At 40.9% G+C, this 27,465-nt stretch overlaps 1 protein-coding gene and 1 pseudogene across 4 annotated transcripts in view; both read left to right on the top strand.

Moving 5' to 3' along the window:
• FRAS1 (Fraser extracellular matrix complex subunit 1) overlaps positions 1-27,465 on the top strand; it is a 470,538-nt gene that overhangs the window by 369,265 nt on the left and 73,808 nt on the right. For 3 of the 4 annotated variants that reach the window (XM_002745679.6, XM_078367938.1, XM_054253237.2), the window contains 9 exons: positions 2,070-2,260; positions 3,246-3,399; positions 4,567-4,830; positions 6,694-6,882; positions 8,912-9,031; positions 9,315-9,494; positions 21,290-21,414; positions 21,713-21,853; positions 23,440-23,667. In XM_002745679.6, the coding sequence (XP_002745725.4) occupies positions 2,070-2,260; positions 3,246-3,399; positions 4,567-4,830; positions 6,694-6,882; positions 8,912-9,031; positions 9,315-9,494; positions 21,290-21,414; positions 21,713-21,853; positions 23,440-23,667 (1,592 nt within the window). The remainder of the gene's footprint in view (positions 1-2,069; positions 2,261-3,245; positions 3,400-4,566; positions 4,831-6,693; positions 6,883-8,911; positions 9,032-9,314; positions 9,495-21,289; positions 21,415-21,712; positions 21,854-23,439; positions 23,668-27,465) is intronic. The other variant, XM_035293463.3, reaches the window with a different exon arrangement.
• LOC108590881 (small ribosomal subunit protein uS14 pseudogene) lies at positions 9,755-9,924 on the top strand (annotated as a pseudogene).

Genomic DNA, 27,465 nt, shown 5'->3' with positions numbered 1-27,465 from the left:
GTAACTTTTATTTTTCACCAAGAAAAGAAAGAGAATAATTGTTTTGTTAGATATGAAATCTAATGGCATGGAGTCTGAATTCATTCAGGACTGGCACAAACAAGACAGGACCTACTTGGATTCCCTCTGGGTATTGCTGTGTTCCAGTGCTATGTGGTAATGGATGTTCACAATGAGCGCCTGCGTGCTTCAACACCTATTTAATTTGCACATCATATGTTCTGTTTAAGGAAGCAGGTAGCACATTAATAAGAAAGATTTATGTCAGAAATAGAAGGTGCAGTGTTTTAAATGGAAAGGTTGGAGCTTAAAGGTTCAGTGACAGATTCAATTGTTGAACAGTTTGTTGTTCAATGATTTAAAATGAGACATTATTATAGTTGTGTATATTTATAGGCATCATTTACTTAGGCTTTTTGTTTTTTTTGAGACAGGGTCTCGCTCTGTCACCCAGGCTGGAGTGCAGTGGCGTGATCACGACTCACTGTGTAGCCTCGAGTAATTCTCCTACCTCAGCCTCCCAAGTTCCTGGGACTAGAGGCATGCACCATCAGGCCCGGCAAATTTTGGGGGAGTATTTTTGTAGAGTCAGGGTCTCGCTGTATTGCCTGGGCTGGTCTTAAAGTCCTGGGCTCAAGCAATCCTGCCTTGGCCTCCCAAAGTGTTGGGATTACAGACATGAACCACTGTGCCCAGTCACTACTTAGGCTATTTTTGACACAAATAAAGACACCACTCCCCTGTTTAAAGTGATAAATGGAAGGAAAAATTAAAAATTGGAAGGAATATTAGCTGTTCCTTCTGGAAACCCTGAACTACATGTCCTAGTGATTCTTGGGTCACTGGCCACTTGAACCTCGCTCAGCCTCTAGTGCCTACAGGAATAAAAGCTGAGGGGTAAAATTTAAGAAAATTTATGTCATTAAAGAAAAATATTGTGTAGAGGTCTTCTTTCAAATGAATTCTAATAAATGTGACACTGTCTGGAATTCAGGAAGTAAATAGCCTTTTAATTTTTGATCTGATTTTTGCAAAGAGTCGTGGAGAAGGGAAGAGAAAAGCCTCTTGCCTTCAGATCTGCTAGCTAAACTTCTCTGTGTTGATGTATATCCAGGGAATGTTTGAAGACATAGGGGTTTTTTTTTCTCCTCTCTCTAGAATAACATTGTAGTGACAATTTCAAATGAATCGATTAGACTCAAATTAAAATCAAGTAAAAGACAAGACATCTATCATTTAGATATTGCTTACTCTTCCCCTGGGCCTTTTGCAGTATTTGGGGTTGGGATGAGAGGAGTAACATGAGCCAGCATTTTCTGTGGAGCTCTGAATGGTAACTGGGCATTTCAGTACCTGAATGGTGGTACCCAAGAACCTCAGTGCCTGAATCCTACCTGAACGTCATAGTATCTGAATGGTACCTGAGCTCTGAATGGTTCCAGAGCATCACAATAGCCCTGGTGCACTATCCCAGGGGCTGGGCTCTGACCCTTGCAGAGGTTCCCTTAAGAAACTGGAAGGTCCAATGAAAACATGCTGCAGATGTTTCTTAGATAAAAAGATATACAGTTAACACCACAGATGTTTCTTAGATTAAAAGATATGCATTTAACATTTTCTTATGTAGTGAAAGGGTTCCTCATGCAGGATATGCCAGATAAAATGATTTTGAAACTGGCTGGAGCTTAAGGTAAAATCTCTGTTTCTGTATTGTCACTTGCCCTACTAACATGTTATGATCAGAGGCTCCTAATAAAACAACCAATGGTTCTGTGTTATACACATCATTATAAGTGTGTGGGGTTTTTTTTTTCGCATATTATCTCATTTGATTCCTTGTGGAAATGGCAGGGCAGGTATATCCATTTATAGATGCGAAATAGTCAGTGAGGAAACTGGGATCTGACTCAGGCCTTCCAATTCCTGATCTTGTGTTTATCCCACTCTCCCACCTTTATCCTCAAACACACTTTCATTTTTTGCTGAAAATGATACCTTGTTTCCTAGTTCAGCCTAGTAAGCAGGAATTGGTAGATCAAGGTAAAAATGCTCTCTTGATGTTGATGCAGGTGATCGCTTTGGCCCTGAAACTACCAGTGACCTAGATGCATCATTCCCTATTCAAGACGTCCTGGAAAACTACATTTACTACTTTCAGAGTGTTCATGAAAGCATTGAGCCAACCCATGATATTTTTAGTTTTTATGTGAGTGATGGAACCAGTCGTTCAGAAATTCACAGCATCAATATCACCATTGAGGTAAAGACTTTGGAAGTTGGAAAGGTTGAGCCCTTGACCACAGTATTTCACACCATTAAACAGCTTTCTTTATAGGGACTCGAAAGCAAAGAAGATTGGATTTGACCTTCAAAATCGAAGGAAATTTAAAAAATATAGCTTTCGGGAAATTTGTAGAATTAAGCTTGGCATTTGGCAAGGCTTGAGTTAGAAATACGAATTTTCATTTCAGGATAAAGTTTATTTGTTCGATGTGAAAAACAGTTTGTGAAGGTCAGACAGAGATGCCTTGCCAGTTAGATATTTAAATGAAAACTTATATATGTCTAATTTTCTCTGAAATTGTGTTTGGTTCTATAGGCATATTTGCCTTTTCTTATTTTACTGCATTTATTTAATTATAACATCAAAAAAATATGTTCCTTGATATTGTATTTATTCTCATTTGAGCAACCACACAGGGTTGCTGTACCAAAAGAGAGATGGGGAAGGGGGAAGATAAACCTCAGAATGAAATACCCACTGCCTTGGGAAAATAAAATATAAAGAACCTTTGGCACTCTAAAGGATAATGGTGGAAAGGGGTTGGCACCAGGACAGGGAGACAGCTTTAGAAACACACACTTTCAAATATGGTGTCCTTCTACAGGTACTGTGATGTGCTTAGCATTTTCTAAGACAGTTCTGAGTTCAATTAGTATGGTCTTTTTCTCCAAAATATATTAATACTTGTACTTGTCAAATCACATGTCCATATTTCTGGTCTAGAAAATATGATCATTGTTCTTATGGAAGATATCTGAAAATACTTTTATGAAATGTCCATCAGCTTCTTTTGAAGGGGACAATTTTCAAACTAATTTTGCTTGAGAAGTAAAGATGGTGACACATTAAATGCTATTTTAATAGTGAAAGTTTCTGTAGCAATGATACTGTCTCTGAATAATGTGTATTTTCTTTCTTCTTAAATATCTGTGTGAGATTTAATAGTTTATGCTTTAATCAGAGGAAGAACGATGAGCCTCCCAGGATGACCTTGCAGCCCCTCCGAGTGCAGCTGAGCTTGGGAGTGGTGATAAGCAATTCTTCTTTGAGCCTGCAAGACCTGGACACCCCAGATAATGAGCTCATTTTTATATTGACAAAAAAGCCTGACCACGGTAGGGCACAAACTGCAATGAAAAGCTTCTTAACTGAGATGCCTGACGGGCTCTTAGAAAAAACACATGTATTTCAGTTGATTCTTTCTTTTCTTTTCCTGTATATTGTGCTTTCTTTGCATCAAAGTGTAATCAGATTCACAGCTGGCTAATATTTTTTGGAGTCATGGTAGACATTGGTTGTTTAAGAAGTCTCAATCACAGTTAATTAGTGTCTCTGAAGTTTAATTTCAGCTGTTTTTTTTTTTCTTTTCTATGTAACTTAAAGCGAAAAAGGGTTCAGAGTTTGCCTATTCTCTTCTCAGAATTTCTCTATCCTCTTCTCAGCATAGACATCAGTGTTTGATAATCCTGAGCCATTTCATGCACCCTTGTAAATGCATATTAGACGTCTTTATGAACTTGTTTCTTGCAAAGAAAGCACTGTTCCTCATTTACACCAGATGTAAAAACCACTTGGGATCTTCTACCTACTTCTTTTTATAAGAGCCATCTCCCCAGTTATTGGCTAAAGTTCTGGAATGCAAGTGGTGTATCTCAATTCATCGTATTGCCCATTGGTCTTTTAAAGATTAAATTGTTGCTGTAGGTGAAGGGTTAATAGAAGACTGTTGGGCATTGTATTTCACCTTGCTTCCATTCACTTTCACTTTCTTGAAAGAAGCACTTTGACTGTCCTGTTGTGGTACATGATCCTTGAAAACAGAAATATATGCCTCAATCTAAATGATGCTTATTTTCTTCTTTAATTGAAAAGGAATTTAAAGCATATTCCTGTCTCTCGCTTTTGATGCCCTAAGAGAAAGACAGTGAGTGAAGAGAGTGCTATTTTCACTTTGCAGAAGGAAAAAATAAGATTTAGATAATGAAGTGAGTTTGAGTTCGTGGACGGAGATGTAATTCGTAAGTCACTATATTGCTGCATCCATGTGTGTCTCCTTAAGAGACTTTTTAACTAGGATAAGTGGGACTTTGTATTCTTTATTTATAGATGAGGCCACAGAGCAGCACCCTGTGCTTCTATGTAAAATGCTAAGCCGTTGGCACCAAGAGCCTCTGAGGCACTTGACATTCTACTCAGACTCATACTACTTGGCAAAATTAGACAATGTTTTGATTATATATATATTCTACCATTGTTCTGCTTTTCTTTACCTCCTTCCTCAGGTCATCTACTCCGGAAGCAAACTGCTTCAGAGCCTCTGAAGAATGGAATGGTTTTAGCCCAGGGCTCTTCCTTCACATACCAGGACATCCTAGCTGGGCTGGTTGGGTACATGCCTGCTGTCCCTGGCATGGCGGTGGATGAGTTCCAGTTCTCCCTCACTGATGGCCTCCACATGGACACAGGGAGGATGGAGATCTTCATAGAACTGCCTACAAGTAACACACCCCACTTGGCTATAAACCAAGGCCTACAGCTCTCAGCAGGTAGCACAAAAATCAAGGAGACTGACTATGGTTTTTATATCTTCATTTCTTCTTTGTCCAGTATGTAGTTCTTTCTTCCATGTTAGTGATGTAGGTGGATCTTAAAGTAGCTGTTTTGTACTTGGGGAGAATGGAGTTTTGGAAAACTGTTGTTTTAGGGATACTAAGAATTGTTAGTGACAATGTGAACCACTAAAATTCTTTGGACCAGATGCCCATGTATGTGAATTTGGGAAAAGGTTGAGAAGAGTTTATAGTATTCCCAGGGCCCTGAAAAATCTTAATTTATTCAACTACTCATAGGAACAGGTTTCCTTTAACATTACTCCCATTTAACAAATTTTATGGAAACAAATAACAAAAGAAATACAGCAGAATTTTTAAGATGCTTATTTTAAAAAATGCATGGAGGGGCAGCTGGGAAACCATCATGCATTAAAAATGATTATGCAAATAATTGAGAATTATCAGATACGATATTCTAGGGTTTAACATTCACAATTTTGTTTATGTTTAAGCAACATTGGAGGACCTGTGACAAGTGTTAGTCTAGAACAGTTTGCAGTAGGAAGTTAATTAAGGAGTGGACCTTTTGCCCAGAGTGTCTGCATCTTACTAGGGTTCTGTTGTTTGTCTGTTCTTAGTTTCATGTGTATTTTGCAGTGAAAAATATATGGTATAATAATATTGGAAAACTTGGTAGTTCTCAAAGGTCTTAGGTATCAAGTCTAAGATTTGACTTTATCCTACTTATAAGCTAATAAACTAACCTGTTACTCTTTCATGGATGCTGGTAGAAGACACAAGATTCCCCCATCAGAGACATGACACTCTTGTTACTCATAGCCCAGTAGGCAGCATGGGCATCCGCAGGTTTGCATCAGTTCCCTCTGCCATCCCAGTCCCATAGGGGTGAAGTAGGGGGCCAAGATAGACACTTTCACATGCAGTAGGATGTATTACAGAAGGGAATACCGAGCTTGGGAAATTCTCCATGTTATAGCAGCAGAACACAAGTCTTATATTTGTCTGAGAGGAAGACATCACCTCATCCCTCAAGGTTGTTCCCTGAGAGATGGCCTGGGTAAAGCATGGTCAGGGCCTTTGTGTTCTTGCTATTACCCACTGAGAACATGCAGGAATGTTCAGTGCCCATGGTAGATTGATTGTCACTCCAAACACCAGGATGTATTACCCATGAATGACTAGGCTCTACCTTACCGGAATTTACTATTTTTAACATGATAAAGTGGCTGGGGAATAAAGCAAGTGGCAAGATCCGGAGGAGTTTGCCATTAACCAGTGCCTTATCTTCATCCCCAACACCTGTGCAGTGCCCAGGGCCCAGAGGCTCAGCTCTCCTTGCTACTAACACTCTGCACATCCTCTGTTCTGAGGGATCCTGATTTTCACTACTTGGTCTGAGATGGCAACAAGATATGTTTGAGTTTATGTAAAGCTATTTTTTTCTGATTTGGTGATCCTCAAGACAGTCAATAAACTAAACGCAAGCAGATTTCATCACAGATCTAGGAGTTACTTGCGTCACAGAACTGGGAGTTATTCTATAGATCTAGGTACTAACTGATAGGTCACTGAGTAACAGGAGCACAGAATGAAAATGGACCAGTAGGAAAAAAGTGCTTAGTTGTAAACTCAAGGGATACTTAGCAAATCGAAACATTGGGACTCTTTTGCTAGGGAAATTATAATTTATTCAGCTGCAAACTGAGAAGGGTAAGTGCCTGGTACCTAGACCCAATGAACATGTGATAGTTTGTTCTCCAGTCACCTAAAATCGTTTGATATCCCATTCAAAGGAAATGTTGGGGAATAACATGCTCTCTTTCATTTTCTTCCAAGGGTCTGTAGCACACATTACAGAACAGCACTTGAAAGTGACAGATATTGACTCAGATGACCATCGGGTTATGTACATCATGAAGGAAGATCCTGGTGCAGGGCATCTGCAGATGGTGAAGCATGGAAACCTGGAGCAAATTTCTATGAAAGGCCCCATCCAAAGTTTCACCCAGGCAGACATTAGCCAAGGTCAGCAAGTTCTCTTCTGCCTAACCAGGCTTCCATAGACTGTACCTACAGTAGTAAAATGGGAGTTAAATGTCTGGTAGCCTATGGCAAGAAACTATGCACTCTTTGTTTTGAATAGCTTCATCTATTCTCTTCCCTGTTTCCTCGGTTATTTCTTGTTTTGTTTTTTTTTTTAAAAAGCCCTAGGCCAGGCACAGTGGCTCACGCCTCTTATCCCAGCACTTTGGGAGGCCGAGGCGGATGAATCACCTGAGGTCAGGAGTTCAAGACCAGCCTGGTCAGCATGGTGAAACCCTGTCTCTACAAAAACACAAAAATTAACTGGGCATGTTGGCACACACCTGTAATCCTAGCTACTCAGGAGGCTGAGGCTGGAAAATTTCTTGAATGCGGAGGGGGCAGTGAGCCAAGGTGGCGCCACTGCACTCCAGCCTGGGCAACAGAGTGAGACTCCATCTCAAAAAAAAAGCCCTATCTTTCTTGGTTAAAATGTATTCATGCTTTGACTTAGCATTGATGGCATTTGCAACTATTATGGAGAGAAAAAGTCATTTTGACTTGCTGTGATGCTAAAAAGTATATATGAGAGAGAAGGAAAAACGAAGTGAGTTGGGATGGATTAAGGTGAAAATTATGCCTTCCTTAGGTGAGCAATTTATATCTCTTTTCAGCTCCCCAAAGAGCACAAGTTAATGAACTAAGCAAAATGGAAGGGCATAAATCGGAGCTGCCTGGGGGAAATCACATGGCTCATCCCTCCTGCAGGAAATGCTGATGTAATGTAAAGGCATAAATGTTAAATGCTACGTAGTTACTGTACAGTGTTTTCAGGTATACTAAAAGGAAAAAAATAGTTATATATTGGGGAAGAAGTAATCCAAAGCCATATGATGATGTACAATTTTGTTTAGAAGTGGAAATATACCCCTGCAGATTAGAAACAAGGGTCCTGCTCACACACTGACACCTAAAATTAACAACAGCTGAATTCTCATTGGACCCAGCTGCGCTTTAGTGAAGACGAATGGAAGAGGCAAAAGGAGAGTGATTCCTTAATTATTCCATGTGTCAGCGTCTACTTTTAAAAGATAAGACCAGGCTGGACGCAGTGGTTCACGCTTGTAATCCCAGCACTTTGGGAGGCCAAGGCAGGCAGATCACAATGTCAGGAGATCGAGGCCATCCTTGCCAACATGGTGAAAACCCATCTCTACTAAAAATACAAAAATTAGCTGGGCATGATGGTACATGCCTGTAATCCCAACTACTTGGGAGGCTGAGACAGGAGAATTGCTTGACCCCTGGAGGCAGAGGTTGCAGTGAGCCAAGACGGTGCCACTGCACTCCAGCCTGGCAACAGAGTGAGACTCTGTGTCAATCAATCAATCAATCCATCAATAAGACCAGCCCCCTCTTCCCAGAGATTCGGTTATATTTACATAACCAAATTGATAGATGCTTTTAAATGATGCTGTAGGTTAACAAAAATGTAATACATTTTCGTTGTACTTCTCCCTTTAGATCCTTTTGAGTTCTATGTAGAGTTTAGTTGTTGGTTGGCTATAGCCCATGTTGCTCTGTGAATTGGGCAATTTTTGAAAAGTGAAGAGTTCTGGGAGAATGTGAGGTACAGCTCTGTGTCTTTTTGCCCCCATAATACGGACATATAATAGGGTTACTCTAGGTGATGTGGGTGTGGTCAGTGCACATTTACACATGGGCAGTTTTGTGGATCTAGTTTTTAGAGGATGAGCTTATCTTTCAAAAAGGCTCAGCTTTAACCATGAGAAATGTCATTTGGGGTGATTTTGTTATGAGAAGGTCTTTGGTTACGAGAAAGTAGATGGTGGGAGAGGAAAAGGAGGAAATGAAAACATTAGATTAAAATGTCAAAAGCAATGACAGAGCAAGGAAGGTATGAATTGATTTATCGGTGTGAATACCACTTGAATTCCCACCTCTTGCTTTAGAAATAAGGGCAGAAAGCACTAATAGCAAATCTTGACTTTTTTTTTTAACCTTTTTATAGGTCGTGTAGAATATAGTCATGGAACAGGAGAACCTGGTGGGATCTTTGCTTTTAAATTTGATGTGGTTGATGGAGACGGCAACAGATTGACTGACCAGTCATTTTCCATCAGCGTTGTAGGTAAAGGGACATTTGGTTTTCTAATATATAACTACTTTAGCAGTTCTGAGGTTAGATAGTTTACGCTTTGTTCACCTCAAGGCTTAAGTCCTTCCCTTTACCTAGCTGGTGTAGAAATGGAAAATCATATCCCCTTTACTGCACAAAGCCCTGGCTCCTTGGTGTGCTCTCTAACACACAGGCCTAGAGATGACTCGGATCTTACTTCTTGGCACCAGACCTAGAGTTAAACAAAGGAGCCTGAGAAGATCCCATTTCAAAACACTATTTCTGATATTTTCAGAAGACAAATCCCCACCAGTCATCATCACCAATAAAGGACTGGTCTTGGATGAAAACTCAGTGAAGAAAATCACCACCCTGCAGCTGTCTGCCAGTGACCAGGACAGTGGGCCTGCAGAATTGATCTACAGAATCACCAGACCACCACAGCTGGGCCACCTGGAACATGCATCATCACCAGGTAAGTCTATCATCGCTTGATTCATTGAACCAAAACTCGGGCCTTAGTAAGTGTTGAGGGCAGCCACATCATGTATTATGTATACCTAGAATCTGCCTTAATTTGTATTTATTTTCTGCCTCACTAATTTTGACCATTATACACTGGCTTGTATTATACTTAGCACACAGCAGGTGCTTAATGATTACTCACTGAAGGTAAATTAAAAATTACATGTAAAAATTTTATGGCTTTTACCTTGTTGCCTCTCTGAGAGCAAGATGGTTCACTAGCAGCTGTACTGGAGCCATCCGCGAAAATTCGGCCAGGGTTCTCACTCTTGTCGAGTCTGTTCAACCGGCATGGTTTGATCCGGAAATATGGTCTTAATATGTGCCGCCAGTTTTTCCATCAGTACACAAAGGATATAGGTTTCATTAAGCTGGATTAAATGATCTTCAAAGGATTATCCAAGACATCTACCATGAAAAGCCATGATAGTTCTTTGTACATAAACATTTAAAAAATTTTTTTTTCTGCATGCAATCTTGTCTCCATAACTGGATTGTAAATTCCTTTAGGGCAAACACTGCATCCAGCTTTTCATCTATACTCCCTTGAGCACATGGCATTATGCAAGGCATGCTGCATGGCTTAAAAATTCAATCCAATGCATAGTGAGTGAACATGTGTATTGAGCAAGATTCTGGTTTAGCTGCTGCTTAGGAAATGAAGATGAATGAGATATAATCCTTGCCCTCCAGAGTTCTCTGTTGGGTAAGATAAGGAACCTCTGCACATAACCATAACTCAGGGGAAAATATGGAAGGTGTTTTAAGAAAGGTATAAACATGGTGTTGTAGGAGTTTAAAAGTGGGAGAGGCTACATTGGGTGAGAAAGTGCACAGAGATGGCATTTAAGAGTGCCCTTGGAAAACAGAGTTTGGGGATACAGAATTTGTATTCTTTCCAGAGATGGGAATAGCATGGAAGGCACATTGAAAAAAATAATAAGTAGGTCAATTTAACTAAAGCACATATTCTAAAAATAGTAGGAGATGGTGGCTCATGGGTAGATTGTGAGTTTATGGATCTTCAAAGCTGGGATAAGTAAGGGCTATTCAATAGGCAACAGTGAGTCACCGTGGAATTTTGAGCAAGGAAGAAAAGTGAAATTCAACAGGTAGTGTCTAACAGGATGAACTGAAGGAAAGAAAAAGGAGGCAGTGGCAGGGGTTAGAAAGTTTTCACATTTGGCCAGGTAGAAGGTAGTGGGGTTTCCCCTAGAGCAGCAGCCATGAGAATAGTAAGGTGAAAACAATGTGAGAAAGAATTCCTATACCTAGTAAGTATTCAATAGACATTTGTTGGTTGAATGAGGAAGGAAGAAAGGAAGGAATTTCAGGGAAGAACCTATACAAGTTGGCAGCTGAATGGATGTGAATGACAAGAGATATTTGCTGAATAAAAATCTAGATCCAGGCACAGTAGTTTATACCTGTAATCCTAATCCCAGCCCTTAGGGAAGCTCAGGTGGGAGGATCTTGCTTGAGCCCAGGAGTTTGAGACCAGCCTGGGCAACATAGTGAGACACCATTTCTTTTTTCTTTTCTTTTTTTTTTAAAGACTAGATATGGTGGTACACATTTGTAGTCATAGCCACTTGGGAGGCTGAGACAGGAGAATTGCTTGAGCCTGGGATTTGAGGCTGCAGTGATCTGTGATTGCACCACTGCCCTGCAGAGCAAGACCCTGTCAAAAAAAAAAAAAAAAAAAGACAAGACAATGTAAGGGTAGAATTATCTTTATTTCTTAGAACATAGTGTTAGTGACAGCATGTTGGAGATTTAGATCTTCATGGATTCTTTTCAGATTTTAGGTTATAGAGTCTTCATTAATTCAACCAGGGAAATAGAAAAACACCGGAGGTTCCTGCCCTGATTGTACTCACTTTCTTACGCGAGGATTCCGACAACAGGCAAGCACATATATGCTGTGTCGGAGGGCGATGAGTGTCCAGGAGAAGTCAGGCTATTCTGGGGGAACACAGGGAGCAAGCGGGTGACGGAAGTCCTCTGTAATAATATGACAGTTGAGCAGACATCTGAGGAAGGTGAGGGAGCTGGCCAGGCTGATGCATTTAAAAAAAAAAAAAAGGACATTCCAGACAGAGGGATCAGCAAATGTCAACACCCTGAGGTGAGTTCCATCAGGCAAATCACAAAGCAGCAAGGAGACCAGGGTGGCTGCAGCAGAGTGATTGAAGGGGAGAGCTGGGAGAGATGAGCTTTAAAAGGTGGAGGGTGATCAGATGGAGAAAGTGAGGGAGGCAGACTGCATCTGAGTCCACAGTGATGGTGGAGGAGGGCATGTTGTACATGTCTGGCAAGAGGGCGTACACAGGGATGGACAGATTGGCTAAAATCCCTAGTGGGAATTAGAGCAGGTCACCTACCTTTTTGTCTGTAAGTTCCTGGGGGAAGTATTCAGAGCAGCACCCCCAAGACCTTGGCTGCTGAGATATTAGATAATGAATTCATGAGCTAATTGCCTCTGCCAGAATTCTGTCAGGTTGCTGATTGTATCTCTTCTAAGATGAAAGAGCAGACTTGGCTGTTGTGTTAGGCGACAAGGGCATGCACACCGTGCAGAGCCTTCAAAAGCTCCGAGCTTCCTGCAAGACACTGCAGTTGCCTTTCTGCTGGTCAGTAGCAGCCCCAGCTCTTCCCTGACCCCAGCTGTGTTAAGAGTCCTGTTGGGGAAGGGGCGGGCTCCAAATCTGCTTTTTCTGTTTTCACAGCTCTCAGCCTTTCCTGGGCTTAAAATCTGGATTCCCAGACCAAGCTAGCTCTGGTTCAAGAGAGGCCAGTAGGTGATCATGCTTCCCGCTCCTCTGAACAGCGCCCTCCAAAATGGAGGAATGCTCTCTACCTGGGACGGTTCTTTCACGTGCCCTTTTCTGATGGGCTTGACTTCCTAATTCACATCTTTCCCAGTTCCTATTAGTTTTTCTCAATCTGCCTGTTTCCAGTAACTCTTGAGTAGAGCAGATACAAGGCTGCAGCCCTCTTCTCTTTACACTGGGGGCCCCTTCCCATGGCTAATGGAACAAGTCTTCCTTGCCCTCCTCAGCACTAACCCCATACCGAGCCCCTTCTGTTGCAGTTAGCCAGGATTGTCTCCTTCCCTACCTCCCCCGCATGAAAAAATGTTCATGGGTTTGATTGTTTTTACATGTCAAAAGCCCCCCTTTGGAGGAAGTACATGTTGATTACTTACTGGCCTCCCTGAAGGCAGATGGCTACAGCTTAGCAAAAAGTAGCAGCACCTCCCTACTTGTCTCAATGGGTGAGGATGGGTTTACCAGATGTTGGGGTTGATGGGGGGTTTCTGTTCTTTCCAAGAAGAGCAGAGCAACTTCTAGGCCAGTGTCTGTAGTACAGGGCACCAAAATATTTATTTGGGGACCAGAGTCCTCCTGGAATTATTAATCACAGGTGTTGCAGACACCCTCCTGATGGTTAAATGGATAATAGACTTACTTTCACGCTGTCTTGCTTGGTCAGCTGATTATAATTGATCGTCCTCTGTAAACAGAAAAGGTGAGGAAATCTCTTCTTCACCATAGGAGATGTAGGGAGCCATCTGCCTATGTGAAGTGTGCAGAAGACAGACCTGAGCCTTCTGTCACTGAAGAGAGTCCAGTCCCTTTATGTGCTGTCTTTTCAAAATTGAGCAGGCCACACCCTCACATCAGGGTTTCTCTCTATTAGTAGACCCCAAAGACCCTATTTTTCTTGGGATATTAGAGTAAGGAGTTATATTAACTAGGATAGAAGCTAGATTGCTGGACCTAGGAGACTCCAAAATATAATGACTTCAACAAGACATTCGTTTCCTTTCAGAGTAATACAAATGCAGGTGGTTCCAGGGTGTGAGGTGGCTCAGTGATCCTCAGCATGAGGCTTCTACCTCTGCCTCAAGGTGAATGCTGCTGTTGTGGTCATCTCCCAGCCAGCAGGAAGGAACACGTGACACCTTTTTTTTCAGTGGATTGTAGTGGTGTGATCTCAGCTCATTGCAACCTCCACCTCCCAGGTTCAAATGATTCTTGTGCCTCAGCCTCCCTAGTGGCTGCGATTATCAGTGCACAACACCACACCCAGCTAATTTTTGTATTTTTATTAGAGACAAGGTTCTGCCATGTTGGCCAGGCTGGTCTTGAACTCCTGACCTTAAGTGATCTGCCCACCTTGGCCTCCCAAAGTGCTGTGTTTACAGACAGCCACCGTGCCGGGCCTCAAAGAATGCATATCACTTTTGATCACCTTCCAGTGGCAAGAGCGTATGTATACAAAGCTGTGAGGTGGCTGAAAAATGTAGAATCTAACTGGTGGTCTAATTATTTAACTAATAGGAGTCATATCTTTTGTAAGCAGGAGAGAAGTGATACTGGAATATAGCAATTTCTGGGACAGGACTGGTTCTCAAGGGGTAGGGCATTTGGTTGTCACCCCTAGGGTACAAGTTGTCACACTGCTTCAGATGGGAATGAAGGGTAATGGTGGCTAAACAAGCATTCAGAGGGTAGAGATAGGGATGCTATTAATAAATGTCCTGCAATGAATGGGATCAGCCCTGAACCACGTAACTGTTCTAAGGCCAGTAGTGGATTAATTAGAAATAGTAGGCTATGGTATCTAATCAGAAGTCTGAATCCTTGTTCTTCGTTTTAGCTTTCTTCCAAGTAGAGCATATTGAAGTCAGCGTAGCTCCAAAAGACAGCCCTCAGCACAACACAACTCTCAACACCTTACTTATTTCCATCGCACCCATGTGCTTCATTCAGGACTTAGCTGCTGCTTCCGCAATACTTCAAGGAGGGCTACCTCATGCTGGATTCCCCTCACCAATTACAACACACCTTCCTCACAGCCTGAAGTGACATAATGACTGCTTGGGCAGATGAAGAAAAGATCCTCTCTGATCTGTCAGAATTCCTAAAAGCTTTAAGATATCCATTAAAAGGCTCTTTGCTGATGGGCAACCAGGGGGCTCCTTCTTGTATCCATGAGTAAGACAGCCACAGTTGCTTTCCTCCTGCGGTGGAGTCCACTGGAAGCTGAACCCTAGCCCGAAATAAACTTTTCAAATGAAGTTAGTGTTTCGCAAAGGCAAACAGAGAAGGACCCCTGTGCAATAGGACAGCACCAAGGGGTACCCGAGGTTGGTCTCCTCGCCTGTCAGCCCCCAAAGCTTCTTGATTCTGTAAGAGATGCTGCTTTTAGAAAAGCATTGTGTACAGTGCTCAGCTTTATGCAGCCTCTGTGAATCAGAGGCTACAAGCAGTATTTCCCCACCCTTCTGGGAACATGGAACCAACCCCTGTGTTGTTGTTAACCATTCTCAGGTTTCTATCTTGCTCTTAAATCCTAAAATCAGGCGGATGAATAGCTTTACCCTCATCAAATTGAAAGTCCTTTCATCAGCTATTTACTAATCACCAACGTACCCATGAAAGTGAGTATCCTCAAGGATGAGTCTAGACGTCTTAAATCCTTAAATCCTTCGGCTATTACAAAACTCTGCACATACCCTTTCTTGCTAAGAGTTAACTTATCAAGGCGTCGCCCACAAATTTCCCACTTTCTACTTTGTACTCACTGCCAAGTTCTCATCTCTTGAAGGAGCTAAATTAAAGTGCCAAAAAAGGTAAACTGCCTTTCACACAAGCATCTCTTCTCTTCCTTACCTCAGTTGGCCTTTTAAGTTCACTTCTGAAAGTTCTAAAGGACGTGGACATTTTGTCCAGAAGCCATAATATCATCTCAACCAGATTTCAAAATGGAAGGATAGCATCATGAGAGCCTGTGTGGCTTGGATAGATAATATTATTGTCCTTAGGGAATGAAGTTAGAGAGAGGTCAAAGTGAGGATTTCCATGTAATGTCCTGGGCTTTGACTCAGCCACCTCCATAAATCAGACACCCCTAGAGTCCAGGCTGCCTCCTGGGGTATGTGAGCTGTGGATAGTTAAACCTCTTCAGTTATGCATGCAGCCTCAGCCCATTCATAATCCTCATTCCTCACTAGTTTTCTGTCTTTGTGAAGGTTAGCCTGTATCACATACTCATGTATGGAGAAATCGCAGCATGGAGCCCCCTTCAGGCACCCTAGTCATGACTGTGCTTTAAGTGCTACCCCTTAGCACTTACCAGTTTAGTAACAGTCATACGAAGCATAATTTTTATTCACCAGATACAAATAGTTCTCCTGTCAGGAAACCCACACCATTTCTCTTATTAAAAATATTGCAGAATTTGAAACAAAAAACCAAATATCGTATGTTCTCACTTATAAGTGAGAGCTTAACATTGGGTACACCTGGACATAAAGATAGGCACCTTAGACGCTGGGGAGGGCGGGAGTCGGGGAAAGGCTGAAAAACTTACCATTGGACACTGTGTTTGCTGTATGGGTGACGGTGACAGGATCAACAGAAGCCCAAACTTCAGCATCACACAATATACCCTGTAACAAACCTGCACATGTATCCCTGAATCTAAAATAATTTTTTAAACCTGCAGAATCTTCAGACATAACCAATACCCCACTACTGCACAGATCAAATAAGATCAAATACTTGATCTTGCTGTCATCTACAATTTTATCTGCTACCTCTGAGGGGGCTATGACTGTTCCAGCTACAAGAGATGACAAAAAAATACAATGAAATAAGGCAGTGTGTTGCACTAGCCTATGTGACTCACATAGAGCAGGAAGAAAGCATTGAAGACACAAAGAAAGAAAGCAAAGCAGGTTTTCTGATTGTTCTTTTACTTTTCTGTTACATCAAGGGTTCTCAGCTTTGTTTGGACATTACAATCACCTGAGTGATTAGAATGTGACACAGGCTAATGTTACACGTTGCAATAACCTGAGTGAGTGGCATGTGTTTAAAAATAATGATGCCTGGGTCCTACCTGGACCAATAAATAAAGTGTCCTAGAGATGGGCTTAGAATATGAGAGTCTTTTAAAAGCACCCCAGTGAAATTCTATGTATAGGCTGGGTTGTAATTACATACATATGGTACTTGTCATATGTGAAAGGCTTCCTTCCTACCTTTTCTCTCTGCCTTCCTTTCTCCCTTCAACAAACACTTACTGAGTACCTGCTACAAGAGAAAACTTAGTTTTGGAGGTTGGGGGCATTAGACAAATATGTGCACATGTGTTTCAGTAGCCGGGACAGCAACATGGCGGAGGACAGGGGGAGCCCAAAGCACAGCAGCTTCCACCTAAGAGAGGAGGGGTGGGAGTTAGTTGGGAAACACCTCTCAGAGGTGATGCATTAGCAAAGGTTTTCTTTTGTTTCCTCTTTATTCAAACCTCTCTCAGTATTGTGAGACCAACCAAAATAGGATGCACCCATTGTCTTAGTTTGAGTTATCCCTAAGAGCAGAGGCATATTAGCTTGCTAGGGCTACCATTAACAAGTTCCACAGAATATGCAGTTTAAACAACAGAAATTTATTGCCTCATAGTTCTGGAGGCTGCAAGTTTGAGATCGAGGTGTTGGTAGGATTGGCTCCTCCTGAGGGCTGTGAAAGAAGGATCTGGCCCAGGCCTCTCTCCTTGGCTTGAAGATAGCCATTTTCTTGTTTGTGTGGTGTTCTCCCTATTTAGATACGTTTGTATCCAAATTTCCCTTTTTTATGACATCAGTCCTATTTGATTAGGGCCCATCCCAATGACCTCATGTGATTAAATTACGTCTACAATGACACAATTGACACAATTTCCAAATAAGTCACGTTCTGAAATACTGGGGGTTGGGCCTTCAACATATGAATTTGGGGTGGGGAAAGGGTTCAATGCAACCCATCACAAGAGGCTTTGCAAAAATCCTGAAGCAACAAGGTTGAGAGTCTCTCACAGAAGGTGCTTAAGATAGGACATGGGCAACATGCATAGAACTGCCCACAGTTGTGCTGCAAGTGGGAGGATCGAGACATCCTCTAACACGCTGTTCTTCAGAGATGCTTTATTTCCACGCCATTTCTCTGACCTGGACTGTGCTTTCTTTAGCATGCTGGCCCTCCAGGGGAACTAGAAAACTGACAGGGTTAATGTGGGTCTCCATAATACTGCCAGATACACAGTTTAGCCAGCAGGTTAGTGATTGAAAACACCTTCAATGGGATTAAAACCCTTCAAGATATTTCAAATAGCAACTACCTGCTGTGACAGTGGTAGGGGCAATATGTTATTAGAAAGATCACCTTGCTGGCAAATGAGCAGATGAAGTCTTCTAAAACCCAATTAGCAAAGACTAAAAGTTTAAAAATAAAAAGTGGATGAGGATTAAAAATATAGTCATGTATTGCTTAACAATGAGGATATAGTCTGAGAAATGCATTGTCAGGTGATTTCATTATTTTGTGACCATCACAGAGTGTCCTTACACAAACCTAGATGACATAGCCAGCTACCTCTGGGCTATATGCATAGCCTGTTGCTCCTCAGCAATAAACCTGTATAACATGTTACTGTACTAAATACCGTAGGCAATTATAACATGATGGTATTTGTGTATCTGCACATATCTAAACATAAAAAAGTACAATATTATAATCTTAAGAGGTCACCATTATATGCAGTCTGTTGTTCACTGAAACTGAAATGTCATTCTGTGGTGCATGACTATATGTGCTCAATAGAACCTCTTATTAGATTATAGTGGGTAAAATAAACTAATTCACCAAATATGGTTTGAGCACCTACTGCATCCAGGGATTATTCTAGGTGCACATCAGTGAAGAAACAAGAAAAATCCTTGTCCTCTTCAAGCTCAAGTTCTAGATGCAACTTGTTACCCCTGGCACATATTTATGGGTATCATTTAAATGATAATATTAAAACCCATCAAAATCAATATTTCAGACAAGAAAGAGGGTATAGCCAATAAAGTATTTTAGAAGGAACAGTTCAAAAACATTGTTTTTTTTTTTCCCCCTGGGTAAGTCTATGAACGATTCTTCCTTCCTACTTGTCTAGGTTTTTCACATTTTCTTTAGTAGGCATATATTATTTTTATATTAAAAAAAACTTTAAAGAAGAAGGGTGAAATCCAAGAGGTTTCTTGTCTAGATGAGTTTTATCAAAAGTGCTCCTAGCAGGAGTAAACTTTGAAATTAGACTGCCTTGGGTTCCAATTTCAGCACTGCCCCCTTATTAGCTATGTGATATCGGATAGATCACATAACTTTTTAATTATATAAACTACAGTATCATGATCTACAAAATGGGGGTAACATGCTAACCTCAATCTCCCAGAGTTGTTAAAAGATAAGATTCCACATGTATAAGCAATCTTCAAACTGTGTTCTACCCATAGTAGGTGCTCAGTGTTTGCTGGATTCAATTGGGAAAGTCCCACTAAGGTCAAGCCTCGCACTCTCATGCAGTGTAGTGAGAATATAAAATGGTACTACCACCTTGGAAAAGCAGTTTAGCAGTTTCCTGAAAAATTAAGCATACACCTAACATAACATATATTCCAGGCATTTCACAGCTCGAGATTTACCAAGAAGAATGAAAGCTTATGTCCATACAAAAATTTGGATGCTAATAATCACAGCAGCTTTATATGTGTTGCATGCTAAATGAAAGAAACTGGACATGGAATAGTATATACCATATAATTCTATTCATTAAAAAGTAGAGAAAATGCCAACTAATCTGTAGTGTCAGAAAGCAATTAATTGGTTGCTTTGGGATGGGGTAGGCAATGGGAAAGGGAAGGATGGAAGGATTATAAAGCCTAAGTTGGAAACTTGGGGTGATGAATCGGTTCACTATTTTGAATGAGGTGATGGTTTCTGGGTATGTCAAAGCTTATGAAATTGCACCCTTTATGTCAGGTACAGTGGCTCACACCTGTAATTCCAGCACTTTGGGAAGTCAAGGCCGGCAGATCACCTGGGGTCAGGAGTTAGAGACCAGCCTGGCAAACATGGTGAAATCCAGTCTCTACTAAAGATACAAAAATTAGGCAGGCATGGTGACGTGTGCCTGTAATTCTAGATACTCAGGAGGCTGACACAGGAGAATCACTTGAACCCAGGAGGCAGAGGTTGCAGTAAGCTGATATTGGTGCCACTGCACTCCAGCCTGGGCGACAAAGCAAGACCCTGTCTCAAAAAAGAAAGAAAAAAGAAAAAGAAATTGTACACTCTATATATGTGTAACTTATTATATGTCCATTTTACCTCAATAAAAAATGTTTTAGAAAATCAATCTCAAGAGGAAGGCAAAATCTATCACCTTTCTTAATCAGTCTTAGACATCCATAAAGGGAATAATCAATTAGGTGACCAGTTGATGGTGAGAATTCAGATGAGAGTTTCCTGTGGGAATGGATTCACAGCAGGAGGAAAAGATTTAAATTTCTCAGCGTAGCCAGTCTGAAGTTATTACATTTTTAAAGAATGGTATGGATTTCTGTCCAGAACCAAAAGACAAAGCTATAAGACAGGGTGCTACATTTCTTGCCTGTCAAGAACTGATGTAGCAAGCACACAAATATAAAATGCCTCATCAAAAAAATAATGCCCCTATATTCGGGAGGCTATTGTATCTGGGTGACAAATTTCAGATGATAAGGAGAGATGCAAATGTAAACCATGTGGGTTGATTTTTTTTCCTTCTTAAAGATAAAGCAGTAATACAGATGTCACCCTTGAATATATGAGTCAATGTAGAATCTTTGTTTTCTTTGTAGGTTAACAATGACAAATCATAAAACCCAGACAACAGCAAATGAATTTCAGGGCCAAACTAAAGTACTAGGTTAAATGGATTAATACCTCAAAACTCAGAATCAGAAAGAGAGAATTTGTGCTGGAGGACTAAAAGATGTGATTTTCATTTCAGTCCTGGCTGGCACAGGATATGATCCCTAGCAACCCTAAGATAGAAGCAAGAATTCCGTGTTGTTTTGCTAAATGTTGTGAGGTGTTTAAACAGACATTGCACATTTGTGGGATAGTTTACCATTATTTAAAACTTCTTTCCATTGTTTTGTTTTAAAAATGACTCTGGGAAAAAAATCTAACATGATTTTTTTCTCTTATTATGTTATTAAAGGATACTGTTTTTTCAAGGTTATTTTTTATTTGGTATGGAAGAATTGCTCATGCCCCAAAGTCATGCAGTGAGTTTTGTTGCTGTCTAACTGGCTGAAGTGGGATGGGAGAAGCAAGAGACACAGACCTGAGAGCTGAAAGGAACCTTGAATATCCAATAAAATTATGGCTGCCAGGGATGGCTCACCAGTCACAGAAACAAGGCCATGTATAGCCAAGCCCTGTAACATTAGTTTAAAAGCTAAACCATCACACAATATTTAAAATGAGGATAGGTCTTCAGAAAGGACTGTGAGGTTTTGGGGAATATAAAAATTGAACAGAGAGGGGTTTGGAGAATAAGACAATGGGGGTTTGGAGAGTAAGACAGATTTTACCTTCATAAACCCCAAGAGAAAAGAGAGTAACATTTATTAAACACCTGCAGTTGGCTTGGCACATAGAAGCCACTATAATTAAGTTAACATGTGCTCCCACGGAATATATGCTGTTGTAGAAAAAAGAATCAACAAACAACTCTAACACAAGATCCTCAAGTGCAGGACATAAATGCTATAAGAAAAATACAAAGGGCTCTCTATCTGGTGAGAATGACACTTCCCTAACCTTAGATGTATGGCTAGCATTTTGACATCCTGTCTTTGTTTCTCTCTTCCCCTTTTTCTAGGTATCCAGATTAGTTCCTTTACTCAAGCTGACCTGACTTCACGAAATGTTCAGTATGTCCATTCTAGTGAGGCTGAGAAACATTCGGATGCCTTCAGCTTTACAGTGTCTGATGGAATCAATGAGGTAGGTGAGGCACTGGACTCCATCCTTGAAAGGTATTGATTCCTCACCATCTTCTCTGAATGGAGTAGGCAGAGTGACTGATGAAAGGAAAGCTTCATTTTCCTCTGCTCTCTGTCAAGAGGTAGGGGCAGTCTTTGCAGCCACCTTGGCTCTTGCCCAAGAGAACTCCTTCTGGGGCTCCTAATTATTGACTTGTGCCAGGAATGGTGTGACAGGGAAAGTAGAGAACACATACCTTTGGACCTGTTGGGTAGGTGCTAGGGACAGGTGTCCCACCTGCACTTCTCTGCCATTCTAGGTGACTCAGACTTTCCATATCACTCTTCACCCTGTTGATGATTCGCTGCCCATCGTACAGAATGCAGGGATGCGGGTGCAGGAGGGCGTGAGGAAGACCATCACAGAGTTTGAGCTTAAGGCAGTAGATGCTGACACAGAGGTAAGAGCACTTCCTCCCCTGGGTTTCCTGGCTAAATGAGAGGCTGACCTGGTGGCAGCTATTGCTTTGCAGCTGTGCATCCTGATGGTAGGGAGGAACTGTGAGGTGAATGCAAGCATACTTGAAGAATTAAAGAACAGAAGATACCATGGCCTTCTGGGAAAGAGAAACAAATGCGTTTGAGATCAAATTGTTTTTAATCCCTTTCTCAAACCCTAAATGCATTCATCCTCTCCCTTGATTACAAGAAACAATCCTTTTAACCTGCGAATTTTATATTGATTTACAGAAAATCAGGTAGATGACATTTTACCCAATGTTATTATTTCCTATTAGCGTGAAGAGGGATTTTTCTATTCCTATATACCCTTTTCTCCATTTCACCTCCTTCATCCAGACTTCTCTTATAGCAACTAATTATTAAAATTTGAGCCTCTTCAAAGACTAGGCTTTGTACAGTAAAACAGGGCATGTGGAGACTAAGCTCTTATTCCCACACTTCCAGTTTAAAGCATCTCACTCATACTGCCACTCTTATGAATTAGTTCTATGTATCTGCTTCTCTGTGCCAGCACTCATTGATTGATTGATTGATTCTTTTATCAAATATTAATTACCTATGAGCTTCTAGGCTTTGCTGTAGATGCTAAAGACAGAGCTGTAACAAAATAAAGTTTTAGGCTTAGAGAGTTTACTACCTTTGGTTGGGGAAAAGACAGTAAAGAAGGACCAGATTATATCAGATACAATAAGTGCTATGAAGAAAAATAAAGGGAGATGAGGGATATAGAGATTGATAGATGTGTTACTTTAGAGTGTCCAGAGAAGGCCTCTCTGAGAAGGTCATATTTTAGCAAAGACATTGCTAAGCCAAAGAGCAAGCTATGCAGTTATTTAGGATGATTCACCAGCCAGATAGAGGAACCAGAAATGCAAAGGCACTGTCATCAAGTGCACTTGGACTCTGGGAATAACTGCAGCAAAGGTGGCAAGAGGTCAAGAGGCTGGAACCCATCGAACAGGCAGGAGAAAAGAACGAAGCCGGGCAGAACGCTGGGACTAGGTCACAGAGGGCCATGCATGCCCAGGTTAGGCCTTGGCATTTTGTTCTAGTTGGTGGGAAATTCTTGGAGAGACTTGGGTAGGATTTTATGTTTCCTTTTCCTTCTATGTGTTACTGTAGAAGCAGTAATTAAAAATAAAAAGTTAGCTGCTGTTGTGGTGTATACGGGATTCTGTATATAAGCATTTTGGGGAAACATATGGGAAGGAAATGAACAGTTTAAAAAGGTCTATTTCCTATCATCTTGGTGGAGGTTAAATATTCAGGCTTTCCCCTATGACCTGAAGAGAAGAAATTTAAATTTCTTAGTATTACAAATAAAGGTACCAGAATATAAGCCCAGTTGTAGTAATCAGTGTGTTCGTTCTCTTTAGCCCTATTTTTGGTATCTATAAAAAAATACAGTCCTTACTTTATCCATGTCTTCGGGTTCTGCTACCTTTGACCAGCAGTTGGGCATCATTCACTCTTCAGGTTTCTGTTATGAGCTTCCCTCCCCTCTGATATTTTGCCTCTCGGACAGGCCAAGTCTGTCACATTCACCATCGTGCAGCCTCCACGCCACGGCACCATTGAGCAAACCAGCAATGGGCAGCATTACCACCTCACCTCCACCTTCACCGTGGAAGACATCTACCAGAACCGGGTCAGCTACAGCCATGATGGCAGTAACTCCCTCAAAGACTGGTTCACCTTCACCGTTTCCGATGGGACAAACCCCTTCTTCATCATTGAGGAAGGGGGAAAAGAGGTGAGGGGTAAGGACACTGGAGGAGATAGCCTAGCACTGTATGCCAGAGGCAGAACATGGATTATTATGTCAAGCATACCATTGTTTGAGTTCTTGTTTTATCACTAGCTAGTAGAGTGGCTTTGGGCAAATTACATTTCCAAGCCTCAGCTGTTTGTCTGTAAAATGGACCTTAATTATCTGCTTTAAATAGTTGGTTTAAGGATGCAAGGAGGTAATCCATGTAAAGCGCTTAACACTGTGCTTTACCAGTAGTGAGTGCTCAATATATGGTGGTAGTTCTTGTTGTTAGTATTACTATTATTTTCTTTCTTTCTTCTTTTTTTTTTTTTTTTTTTTGAGACGGAGTTTCACTCTTGTTACCCAGGCTGGAGTGCAATGGCGCGATCTCGGCTCACTGCAACCTCTGCCTCCTGGGTTCAGGCAATTCTCCTGCCTCAGCCTCCTGAATAGCTGGGATTACAGGCACGCGCCACCGTGCCCAGCTAATTTTTTGCATCTTTAGTAGAGACGGGGTTTCACCATATAGACCAGGATAGTCTTGATCTCTCGACCTCCTGATCCACCCGCCTCGGCCTCCCAAAGTGCTGGGTTTACAGACTTGAGCCACCGCGCCCGGCCTTCTTTTTTCTTTTTTGCCCATCTTTAATCCTTAATTTTTCTTTCATTTGGTTTTTGAATAATATCATATGTCTGTAGATTGTTTTTCTCTTTTTGGACTGGGTCCCCTCAGTCCAGCCCAAGTTTCTTAGTCTTTGAGAAATAACAGTGGCTAAGAGTGTAGTTTTTGCCTCCAAAATATATTGATATTTTTAAAAATAATTTTTTATTTTTTATTTTTGTGGGTACATAGGTATATATACTTATGGGGTACATGAGATGTTTTGATATGAGCATGCAATAAGTAATACTCATATTATGGAAAATGGAGTATTCATCCCCTCATGCATTTATTCTTTGTGTTATAAACAATCTAATTATTCTCGTTTATTTATTTTTAAATATATAATTAAATTATTTTTGACAGTAGTCACCTGTCATGCTAGCAAATACTATGCCGTATTCATTCATTCTAACTGGTTTTGGTACCCATTAACCATACCTGCTCCCTTACTACCCTTCCCAGACTCTGGTAACCATCCTTCTCCTCTCCATCTCCATGGGTTCAGTTGTTTTAATTTTTAGATCCCATGTATAAGTTAGAAAATACGATGCTTGATTGTGCCTGTCTTATTTCACTTAATGAATGGCCTCCAGTTCTATCCATGTTGTTGCAAATGCCCAAATCTCATTTTTTATGGCTGAATAGTACTCCATTGTGTATATGTACCACATTTTCTTTATCCGTTCATCTACTGACGGACACTTAAGTTGCTTCCAAATCTAGGCTATGGTGAACAGTGCTGCAACAAATGTGGGAGTACAGATATCTTTTCAATATACCAACTTCCCTTCTTTTGGGAATATACACCCAGCAGTGGGATTGCTGGATTGTATGGCAGCCATGTTTTTAGTTTTTTGAGGATCCTCCAATCATTTTCCATAATGGTTGTACTAATTTACATTCCCATCTACAGTGGATGAGAGTTCTCTTTTCTCCACATCCTCACTAGCATTTTTTATTGCCTGTGTTTTGGAAAAAAGCCATTTTAACTGGAGTGAGATGGCATCCATTGTAATTTTGATTTGTATTTCTCTGATGATCAGTGTTGTTGACCACCTTTTCTTATGTCTCTTTTCCATTTGTATATCTTCTTTTGACAAATGTCTATTCAAATCTTTTGCCTATTTTAAAATTAGATTACTAGATTTTTTTCCTGTAGAGTTGTTTGAGCTCCTAATATATTCTACTTACTAATCCTTACAGATGAGTAGATGGCAGGTGTTTTCACCCATTCCATGGGGTGTCCATTCACTGTTGATTATTTCCTTTGCTGTGCAGAAGCCAAACCTAAGGAGATCCCATTTGTCCAATTTTGCTTTGGTTGCCTGTGCTTATGGGGTAATACTCAAGAAATCTTTGCTCAGACTAATGTCCTAAAGAGTTTCCTCAATACTTTCATCTAGTAGTTTCATAGTTTGAGGTCTCAGGTTTAATTCTTTAGTCCATTTTGATATGATTTTTGTATGTGGTGAGAGATAGGGGTCTAGTTTCATTCTTCTGCATATGTATATCTGAAAAGATATTGATTTAATTTCCAGCTCTGTCATGTACAAACTGAATGTACTTGTAAATCATTTAAACTTTCTAAGCCTCAGTTCCCCTATCTGTAAAGTGAGAGTGATACGTATTCTCCTGATATACGTAAAGCACATAGCCCAGTGCCTGATACACACAAAACATCAGATAAACTAAGCTGTAATCATCATCATCATCATCATCATTTTAGAACCAGCTTGTGAAGCCAGTAAAATGCTTTTCTCTTGAGGCCATGCAACTGTCAAGCTTTACTTCCTAAAGGAATTGCTGCCTTCTAACATCCAGATATCCAGAAGAAATGTCAATTCCCCTTCTTCTCCCGTCCTGCCACTTTTACTCATTCCTTTCTTCATTAGCTAGCTCTCCTGCAGTTCATAAACCTACCCTGGGAAAAACTGCAATTCTGGTGAAAGGTAGGCCTGGGGGTACCTCTACATCTTTGTCTGACCCAAGAGAGGCAGTTTTAGTGAGCAGCATGTGTGAACCTTACTATACCTCCAAGATAACAAAAGGATCCACTTCTCAGGCCTGCACCGTTCCTTTGCTACTTGGAGGATGAGGGATTATTTTCCTGGAAAAAGATCCTCTGGGTCCTTTAGAGACAAACAGTCTGTGGGAAGGTCATTCTCAGTTAGCTGGTGTGTCGGTGGGATGGCTCTTGGGATTTTCCTGCCATTTCGGTGTCTGCACATCATCACCACCTGGCAAGTCATCACTCTTGTTTTTTCTCTCCCAAACTGTAGCTGCTCCCCAGTTAGTTTGACTTTAAGAAGGGAAAAATGATTTCAGGATATATCAGCAAGAGGGCTACCGCTCTTATAAACAAAATGTTAAAGCAGGTCTCTGGTGGGACCGTGTCATTTAAAAAATGGAAATTACTTAGAAGGTGGGTTGTGAGAGATTAAAAAGCCAATGTCTTGTTGCCCTGTGTCCCAGCTTGCTGTATCCACTCAGGAACAGTGAGCTGCTAGATCCAATTTACAACGTGCGTGTTGCATGCATCCATGTTTGTATCTGTGAGAATGGAATTATAAATGAAATTTCCTTTTTACTATTCCCACAAATACTTTTATTCCTGATTTCTTCTATCCTTCACCCTTATATAGAGAGCTTGCCCTTAAAGCAGACAAGTACAATGGGAAAAGGAAAAGAAAAGAAAGAAAATACCTTCCCATGAAAACCTCTTTCACATCTGGTATAATCCCACCTTAATTAACAATTGAATGATTATTTTTATCAGTCTTTCATGAAAATTTTAACAAGATTTATTGAAAGGAAAAATACTGTTTATTGTTTTATCCCAAGGCAATATTTAACACAACAAAAGAAGACATAGGTATGTGAAAACCAACTTCCATAGCAGGTGAAATTCCAGCAAGGATGCCACTTGTTTTTGTTTTTGTTTTTTTGTGCATTTTTTGTTCTCAGTCTATCATTCAGCTTTCTCCCTTAGGCCTTGTGCCAAGATGATAAGGGATGGGAACAGGCTCAGTTGCACATCCCTCATCTCTGAAGTATCAGCAGGTATCAGGGGTTCCAGCTGTGTAGGCCTTGGACCTGACATACTTCAGGTGCTTGTGAATGATGAGTTTTCTTTT

The sequence above is a fragment of the Callithrix jacchus genome, chromosome 3, assembly GCF_049354715.1.
Source record: "Callithrix jacchus isolate 240 chromosome 3, calJac240_pri, whole genome shotgun sequence".
Lineage (NCBI taxonomy): Eukaryota > Metazoa > Chordata > Mammalia > Primates > Cebidae > Callithrix > Callithrix jacchus.
This window is presented reverse-complemented; position numbering and strand designations above follow the sequence as displayed.